Below are 10,563 nucleotides of genomic sequence, written 5' to 3' on the forward strand. Positions count from 1 at the left end.
CGGCTGCCTCTACAACCGAACACTACTTATACTAGTTTATCAAGCCAACCACTAGAACACGGACTGGTCATATCATACATCATATTCGTCTATGTATTATTCATGTATCGCCCGTGATTTCAGTGTCGTAACATGGCTGCTTGGACACATAGCCCTTACATATTGCACACTTGCCCTTACTTATTGCTTGAACAATTATGATTTTTCCCGTATAATAGTAGTAAACAATATCATATCAATGGATCCGCTCACAGAAGGGACGTATGTATGATATATTATGTAGTTTTGTAATTATAAAACTTTCATTTCGCGTTGATGTATTTTGTATGAAGATATATTTGTAGGTTTTTAAAAGGAGCCAGCAGAGAGGGGGTGACGCAGGGGTTCACTTCTTTTATATGATTTTTTGTTGTTCTCACAAGGTGTGTTTAAAATCTTCGTGTAACCTTAGAGCGGAAGGCTATTACATTTTCATAGCTGTCCGCGTCCGTTTGCACTCCACTGCGACTACACAAAATTCACTATCAGCAGACCCTCAAAAACCTCTCCTCAATTTGAGGTCTAAACAGAAGTTTAGAACTCTCATCTCAACCATATGTTTTAAGGACAAGAATGAGCCGTCAGATTGAGAGGCCAACTAGGCGACACCGCACTGACGCGTGACGCAACAGGGCCGGGCACGATCCGGGCACGGACCGCGCACGCGGCGACACGAATCTCTTAATTTAATTGTTATCACCCACGAGCATCGCCTGTAATTATTTATTCAAATCTCACCGCCGACGTACAGGATGCTCCCTAACTTGAGCAAGTAAATGAATCGATGTCTCGTTTGAGTATACCATATCAAGGTACAGCGAAACTTTTTTACTTGCTGTTTTGACAGTTTTGAAATTTATATTCTTATCAAAAAACCTACCTAGTTCATTGCTAGTGCTTTTCTACAGATGAACTATGTGTATGCAATGCTTAGGTAGGTACCTACATGACATTTATAATGCACATCTTTCTATCTATCGTGGCGAGCTGATTTTCACGCCTTTGCGATAAGACATGGGAAGTTGTTTCATCTTTCTACATGCAACTTCTACAGAGAGGAGTTACTGATTTAAATGTTTTTTTTGTTGTTTATTTAACCGGCAATGGTTGCTGATGCCGATGTTACTTATCACGACGCATAAGATAGTAATTTGCGATTTTTTGCATAGTGCTTAATCATGCCGTAATCACTACACCAAGCCACTACTCCAATTTAATTACTCACGTGACGGACCGAGAGCTGAATCCGCGTTTGATAAAAATGAGCCAGAAACCACATCCACATTTAAATAGAGCATCCTGTATCCGACATTCCATCCATCTCTCTCGTATCGCCCATCCATTCAGACCGGGCCTCGTGCATTGTATTTCATTATACACATGCCGTTATGTCGTGACTCCACCGTAGAACTCACTTACTACCACATTTTATACCCGTCGCGAACCATTTGCTACCTTCACGCCTGGTTGTACGGGTCAAATCAGCTCGGTACATGCTAAATCGTAGCTCAATCTACTTGGTAGGCACACTTTTGCAGTCAAACATACAATCAATCAATTTGATGAGCCTGGTTTGTTAGATGCGACTTGAATATATTTTCAGCTACTTTAGTTCTTTCTTGATGTGGTTTTTATTCGCAGATTGAAATACACTCACGGGCAATGAAAAGGTTTCCATTCAGAAAATCACCAAATTACACCGAAAATGAAAAGACTTACTTGATGACGCCTTCTGCACTATTTAAGTCACTTAAATTAAGTGCATTTATCGGCGCATCAGAATATTACCAACTAAAAACATAAATATTTTGTTAAAATTTCCCATTAAATGTTTAATAAAATTGACGCTGTGTTGGAACAGTTTCTTTGGCCGTGAGTGTAAGAGTGGTATTCTATAATATGTTTTATTTCCTTATGTAATGCATATACTAGGTAATTGGGTATTTATTTGAGGCTCTGGATTAATTGATTCAGTACACATGGGTTTAGGGACTTTACTGATGTTCTAAGCAATGTTTCATCAAAGTAAGTTAAGTTATAGGCAGATTTGCAATAATATGTAATTGCTTAAGTTCAATAAAATTTATTATGTAATTATTTGTTTCCCAAAATGTTTTCTCAGTTTGTCCTATTTTCAGTTTTAAGTTGATCATCGATGTGAGTCATCTCCATTACTTTGGTTCACTATTTACGGGATAACGTCTCCAGGCCTTTTCAAAATAATGACACTACTAAATTATAATAGGCTACACGCATAGATTTTACAAACCCATCAAGTATGAAAAATATGCACGACTTATCTTAACAACATTATCTTTATCGACTAACAAATTGCAAAATTAACGATGCGTTCTGTTTACACCTCCTATAATAGTTAAATCTATTTATTTTATGGGACCTATCGGCTCAGTGATCTATAGATCATTAGCTACAGTGTAGAAGACCAATGGGAGGCACGTGCCTTTTATAGAGGTTTTAAGTAAACTATACAAAACTAAAATTAACACTTTATAAACAAAAAATAACTGACTGAAAAGCTGTGATGATTATTATTATAGGTAACACATTAAAACAAAAAATATACCTATTGTACCTATTACATATAAGGGAAACCCCTTAAAAAATAAATGCCAGTAACAAGACACGCTATACGCGTGTCGCTATTATCAAATATTTGTCAGTTTTACAGCCCAAAAGTTCCTAAAGAGTTAGCTCTTTAGGAACTCACTTAGAATCGAATTTTCCGTAGTTCTCATTACTTTGTGCAAATAAAGTGTTGGACACTGCGCTCCGCCACAGAAGGTAAATTATGAAGCAGTCTCCAGTACAGAACAATAGCCGCTAACGGGGATAAATCACGTCAACTTGAAAGCTGCTTAACTTACTTAACATTTACTTAGTATTAGAAAGTTAGTAATCGCTACACAGAAGATCCGGTACAGGGTTCTTTACATATATGTATATCACGGATGTATTTTAACCCCCAACGAAAAAGAGGAGTGTTATAAATTTAACTTGTCAGTGTATCTGTGCGTCTGGGGTAACGCAGCTCAAATACTGTTGAAGCGATTTTCTTTTTATTTTTTAACTTTGTAAGTTCCATCTTGAGCTCCAATTTCTCCATAGTCGGTTAGATCGTAATCAGGGAAATGTTGATCAATTATACGCCATCTCCATATTAAATTCTTTTCAGATGTGTCAAAAGTCACAATAATCCCTGGTTATGCTCTAATTCACTATGGAGAAATTGGCACTTAGTTTCGAATATATATATATATACATATATATATATATATATATTTATATATATTTAGATATAGATATATATATATATATATATATGTATATATAGATTATAGATATATATATATACATATAGATATATATATATATATATATATATCTATAATCGTATATTTCCAGTTATGTCACCCGCTAACATAATCAATGCCTGTTGAGGGATGATTGCTCAGTTACTACTATAATATTATATGGGTCAGCAATACATAATATAGGTCAAGTGCTAATAAGCTGACATAAACTATCTAAGAAATTGCTATAAAGATATACTATGCGGTTTTTAGAATGGCACGGAGGCAACGTATATTACGTCACATTTAGCAGTCAAAAAATAACATAGCTACTTAGTCTTGTTACCGACCCGACGGCAAAAATATCTGGAATATGGCCATTTTTCGATACTATATACTTACTGCGCTGTGCCTTCCTGTTCCCTTAAATTATAATATAAAATATACATATGTACAGAATGTATATACTCGTACCTTTATCTACGAAACATACATATTACATACCTACTTTTAGTATTTCCTTTGTCTAAGTCAAAATGAAAGCTAAGTAGAACTTACAGCTTAAATTAGTTTTTTATAGAGCACCCAAGTATAGTTAAATGTCACAGCGGCGCCAATCACCGCAGCTTCAAATGAAGTTGTTTATAAAATGACGCGCACGTCAACTGTAAATAACAAGATAATCCATAACAAATGAATGTTGATGATGATGTTGTATCATCTCGCTAGTGGCCATCATGCGATCGTCATTACACTGGTGTCGCCCGATAATTCTCTACTCATCAATCTTACTATAACTAACACTATGAAACTTTTCGTCGGCAAAGCAGTGATAAATAATGTGGTGTCAACGACAAGATGCTACTTTACAACTTCGATATACGGTGTTTATTAAACAAATTATTGGAATTAAGTACATATAATTGAAAACTCATAGATTTTACTAATATAACTATGCAGGGGCAGTATTTCGGGGAAGGAAAATGTACTAGTAGCAACGGCTTTGATTGGAGGCTGGGACCGATATTAGTAGTCGGCTCTTGTCCCCTTATGCACATTGGATATACACAAGCCTAGCGAAAAGTAGGTGCAGGAATATAATATGAGGGTGTGTGTATGTATAATGTGTTTCCTCATAGAAAATATTTTAGTGTCTTAACTTACACGTGGTAGTAAATTTTACATAATCGTCAATGAGTTTATCTTTTAATTAAAAATACACAAAAAATTACATTCCCTTTTTTAATCAGCGTAATAGGAAATTGCTAGTAATATTGTCCTTATCTAAATTAATAAATTTATGTATATGTAATTGTTTTTTATTAATTGGTTTTGAATTTAGGTTTATTGTACGAAGACCTGGCGATACTTCTGGTCCCGGACAATCTAATAAAATGGCGAAATTTCAGTATATCTGCACACCTCTGCTTTTACTAATTGTAAGTACATTTAGTATCATTTTATGAAAATCTTTTTTCAATACAATCGGGAATGATATTCATAAAAAATATTCTTGTAAATAATTATACTTAGTTATTATGTTGAATTTACAGTTTAACTGTGAAACCTAATGCTATCCATCTATCTATCTATCCATCTTAAAATATTTTCAACCATTCCAGGGCTTCTACATAGAAGTTTCAATTTCGCAACCAAACAGCTTAGTATCACAGTTATATTACCAAGCGGTGTTGAATGGCAGACCGCTAGTGGTTGTTCCCAACAACAACATACATAACAAGCTATTGCGAGAAGGTTTGGAAAAAAGTAACAAGAATAACTACATCGCTCCACTACCAACCGCCAAAGTTGGGGAATTGTCTTCCACTCGGCAACTCAAACATCTCTTGAAGGAGGTTTGTTTCATAATAATAATAATAATCATCATCATCATCAGCCTTCTATCGCCCACTGTTATTAATAGGTCTCCTTTTGTACGCTAATTTTTACGATCCTGTGCCGCTCAGGCCCGCTGTTTCCCCGCAACCCTCGGATCATTTAGCAGGTGATCTACCAACAGCTCTTCCTCCGTCTCTAGGCCACAATTATCTATTATCTTCTGAGAGTGGGTAAATTAGCTCTCTCTAGTGGAACCATGTAGCTTTATTTTCAGCTCTGCTCTCGCGTTAATGAGAGCAGCTAGCCTGGGTATTTTATTAGCTGACATAGGCGCTATATCGATCCAATAATACGTAATCTCATTTAACATCATGTTTCTACAGTTTCTAGTCATTATATCCACATACATTCATATGCTCATGAGTTTAATCTCGAAAGGGTAGTCAGAGGTGACTCGCTTGCATATTTTAAGAAAACGTTATTCATGACAGGTACAGATGCAAAGAAGTCATGAAGAATTGGGCCCGCCTAAGCCAAACATCTTAATGTATAATTTGGGGCAGGATAATATTAATGAGCACTCGGCACCTTATTACCGCAACTGGGACGTTCAGGTGATTAAATATAACAATTTATTTGGTAAATTTTATCAATGGTTTTAAAGAGACAAAATGCTGAATCATATTTCTCAGCAGGTTGTCAGTTAGTTTTACAGGGTATTAAAAAAATGGTATAGGATACCGTGGTGTCCACCAACCCGCACTAGGCCAGCGTGGTGGACTAGGCCTAAACCCTCCCTTCATTGGAAGGAGACCCGTGCCCCAGCAGTGGGGACGTGATGGGTCGTGAATCGTAATGATGTGATGATAGAAAACCGGAAGCAGTGTGACTATCACGGAACAAATTTGATTATCATACATTTTTGCAACGATAGTAATACATTCAGTTGTTATTTTCATTCCTACCTTTTCGCCTACAGGCTACGAGCAACAGCAAAAGCGAAAGCAAAACTTTAACAGAAATAGAAACTGCTCTTAAAATCATCCTTAGGGTAAGTAAACAATGAAACTAAAACAATATTACGGTATGCAGGTTGTTGAAAAACTACTATAATGATCCAAAAAGAGTATACTAAGCTGAATATTACTCACAAAAAAAACTCCATAGTAAAAAATACATGACATAAACACGTGACCAACTAAGTTACTATGGAAAATGAATATTTTTTTTTCAAAATTTTGACATTCTGGTTTTATTTTCGGTCTTAGATATAACATGCTGCACGTAGGTTACGGCAACACCCTGTACCCTTTTTGCAACACCCTGTAGATGTAATTCTGTCAGTGTACTACCGATTTTGTTTAACTTTGTTTTCTTTTATAGAATCCACAATTCAAAAAATTTACTATTGTTATTGTGCCAAATAAGAAAAAATCCAACGATTTGTTTGAGGTAAATTATATTTTTTCTCGTCACAGAGAATTATTAGCTATATTATACGTACCTACTTATCTTAAAAGCATAAACTTATTTTAATATTTCAGCAAATAAATGAATGGGAAGAATACTTTGCTAATTTGCTTATCAAGGTAAGATGAACATTTACAAATTGGTAACATTAATTAAACGAAGCGTCCGTAGTCGAGCGGGCATCAGTGATCACTTAGGTTAAGCAACAACTGGCACGGTCAGCCATTGGATGGGTGAACGATTTCAAGTGGTTCTTTTCTGGAAGCTTCCGTGCTTCGGACGGCATGCTAAGCCGTGGGTCCTGGTTGCTGCTGCGGCAGCAGTCGTTAAGCCTAGTCAGAGGCCTTCGGGCAGCTTGAAAACATCTGACAGTCGGGTTGCCCACTTACCCGACAACTCTCTCAGCACAGGCTTGCTTGTGTTGGGGTCCACCAACTGCATTAGGCCAGCGTGGTGGACTAGGCCTAAACCCTTCCTTCAATCGAAGGAGACCCGTACCCCAGCAGTGGGGACGTGATGGGTCGTGATGATGAATTAAACGTTAAATGATCCTTGCTGTCGCTGTCTGGTGACCATGGGATTACAATTAAAGTAGTGGGTGTTAAAAGAGCTTCTACTAACAGACCCCATAAACCATACCATCCATTAGTTCAGAACTTTTATTACAACATCAAAAAATATAATTCATAAGTCATCTTATAAAGTCCAGCTGAGAACCAGCACTGTGGCTTTATTGTCCACTGCACAATCATGCTGAGCTGGTGCTTTTTTAACAATCTGGACAGCAACCTTTGTTTGTTTTGAATTGTATTATTATCATCGGTTGTTGTTTTGTATCATTTTCTGTGTTTTGTTGTTATTATTATTATTAAATTCTTTTTTGCACAAAGTAAATTTGTTTCAAAGGCGAACTTAATGCTAGTAGCATTCTCTACCAGTTAACTTTTGGTGATGTTGAAAAGTGATTGGTAGTGCGATAGGCTTAGACGATAGAAGATGATCTACTATATTGAGTACTTAACTGAAATATTAATATAATAATATACCTGTACAATATAAATATACACAAAATACTAACATAAATACATTACATAAATACATAACGTACATACATACATAAACTTAAAATTACTATCATCATCATCACACAAATAGGGATTATTTATACTGAATGTTCTGCTCTTGGAGGTAGTGGAGACGAACTTTAGATCTAATAAGATCTATGGACTTCTAGTGTCAAATAAATGTTTCTTTCTTTCTATCTAATTTCAGAACCCGAAACTACCGTGGCGACCAAGACCACTGCGACCACCACGCGTTTACCGTCCAAGAAACAAACCGCTAATAAAACCCTTACCCATTCGTATACGACCTAACCTTGCCCGCCCTCGCCTACAACACCTCACCCAGCTCAACCAACTCCAGACTCTCTTACGGCAGCAGGAGCATCCTGTAGCCGGACCACCGGACCACCCTGTAGCAGCCCCGTCTGTCATCAAGAGCCTGCTGACTCTCCGCAACAACCTTCGCTGTGCCAAGCAGGACCAGTGCAAAGACCTGTGTCTTGGGAAGTACGACGGGAGTCAAGGAAAGAGGTGTTTGCACAAGTGTGAGGAGATACACCCGTGTGTCGAGGCGCTGAGGCAGGGCGCGAGGGACCCGTGCGGTGATGATGGTGACGGGTGCGCCACGGCCGAGGAGACTGACTGCGAGGGCGATCGATGTGGTGACAGTGGTGGAGACGGCGGCAGTGGTGATGGCGGCGGCGGTGGTGACCCTGATGACACCAGCACCAAGGCATCCCGACTAAGAGCGTCATTGGAATAAGGCCGTATGAAGAAAATCAATATGGATAAATAAATGACAATTTAGATACTTGGAAACATTATTTATAGCGTTTTATTACCTGTAAAGTATAATTTTATCTATTAGGTACCTAATCTTAAATTGTTCAAGTCCCCTGTGTAGGTAGATCTCCAATGGTTTAAAAAATGTTGTGTTAAAAATATGCTTATAGGGCAGATCATAAAATAAACACAGTATATCCTACGCCTGATTGAACGAGTATAGAAATCAAAAGTAGATCTTGAATGAAGGCGCAACTGATTCCAGCCTCCATTACCATACCTTATAATTAAACTGTATCACTTCAATACGATGGCGTGGCCGCCTCTTACGAAACCCGTCCAGCTTCTAGGACCACATCACTAGTCATCGTGAATGAAACATCTTAATGCAAACACTAGCCAACTCAAACGAGACCTAAAACAGAAAGGCCTAAGCAGAAAATCAAGTGTCGAGCAAATTCATTGAGGATCTTATACGATGCGTCGGCATTTTGATTTTGCTAACTTAGTTGGACCTAGATCTGCGGTCTATTGGCAGCAGATTGTAACCTTTATTTACTCCAGTGAACAGTTAGTATTGGATCGTACATTAGCAGTAGTTAGGTCTTTTAGCGGTCTAGATTGGGAGCTAGGATCAGGATGCCGCAAGAGTCCGGACGTGGTTCTAATTACCGGCACTGCATATTGCGAAATGTGCGAAGCCCGAGCTCCGTACTAGCCACCTCTAGGGCATTGTACCCACTCATTGTTGTAGGAAACTCTATTAAAATGACTCCAATAATGACCTGGGTGTGGCTGCTACCAACAGAGTTATGCGCTAAACAATAAACAATTTACTAGACATTTATCTTCACGATCTTTAGAAAATAATTTCGATTAATTGCCATTACAAAAGCGTATCGCCTGTTGCGAAACAACTCCGTTCGATGGATTTGTTTTAAATAAATATAATGGACTATTAATATTAAATATTGTTGCCTTCAATTTTATCTTTATATTGATCAGTTTAGGCATAAATTTTGGTGTACCCCGAAGGGACATAATTAAGCGTAGACAGATTAACACATTAGTTTAGTTAATACATTTATCTAAAGTGTCAAAACGAACAGGTAGTGAACAAACAATTAAATAAGTTGTCAATCGCAAAAGCTTCCTGTTTTTTGAAAGGTGCACTAAATTAGAAATCTACTTGTTATTTCAATCACACAAGTAGGTAATAATGTAATAAAATATGCAGTTATTAAATATGATTAGAATATTGAACCTCATGAAGTTGGCCCCATACATGCATCGGATGTACTAAGCTGTTTGGATACAAAGTTTGTACATACTCGTAAGTATGGAGCTACTCTCTTTCCGGTTCTTACCGGATTATTTAGCAAGGTATGTATTTAGAACATGACTTTTTTATTTAAATTTAATTACGATAAAGATTTATCTATTTTTTTTAATGTTCCTGTTAGGTATTGATTTACGTGGGATTCAAACTAAAATATATTTTAAAACTGAAATGCATTTTATACTTTTTAGATGATATTAGATAATCTCCCTCTGGGGATCGTAATTGTTAAAACAGTAGCAAAAAGTGATCCACAAAATAATATCATTTTACTAATGTTTACATTAATTACGACCAATTTTTAAACCAACTTAATTAATATAATTCCGAATCCGTCTCTGCTGCACGGCTGGTCTAATGGCAGGAAGCAGTACGGTCGCTCGCAAAATTGATACGATATCGACTAATGCGCAGAGAGGTCGGTCGCGCTACGCACGCTTCCGCTCTTGCCACACTCGCGATAGGCCCACAGATCTATGATCTACTTATGCTTGTCAGGACGAAATATACAGGGTGTTTGGCACATGTACCGACAATTTGTTTCGGTGATAGAGAAGGTGATGGTTAGTATTTTCTTCTTTAAGGCCTTTGTCCTCCTAATCGTCGATCCATGTGCCGAACATTCTGTATAGTGTATCTTGAAGCTTTGTCACCAACATGGACTCGGTTCTAAAACGTTTTATTTTTATTATTATGGAACCGAAAATTGCTGCTTTTA

General features: G+C 37.3%; 1 protein-coding gene across 1 annotated transcript; it reads left to right on the forward strand.

Annotated features, from left to right (window-relative positions):
* Positions 1-5,734: 5,734 nt before the first annotated feature.
* Positions 5,735-8,526, forward strand: LOC105384497. The gene is made up of 3 exons (XM_048625636.1): positions 5,735-5,803; positions 6,169-6,240; positions 7,932-8,526. The coding sequence occupies exons 1-3, from the start codon at positions 5,735-5,737 to the stop codon at positions 8,484-8,486; spliced, it is 696 nt and encodes a 231-aa protein (XP_048481593.1). The 3' UTR covers positions 8,487-8,526.
* Positions 8,527-10,563: the final 2,037 nt, after the last annotated feature.

Source organism: Plutella xylostella, chromosome 3, assembly GCF_932276165.1.
Source record: "Plutella xylostella chromosome 3, ilPluXylo3.1, whole genome shotgun sequence".
NCBI classification, from domain to species: Eukaryota; Metazoa; Arthropoda; class Insecta; order Lepidoptera; family Plutellidae; genus Plutella; species Plutella xylostella.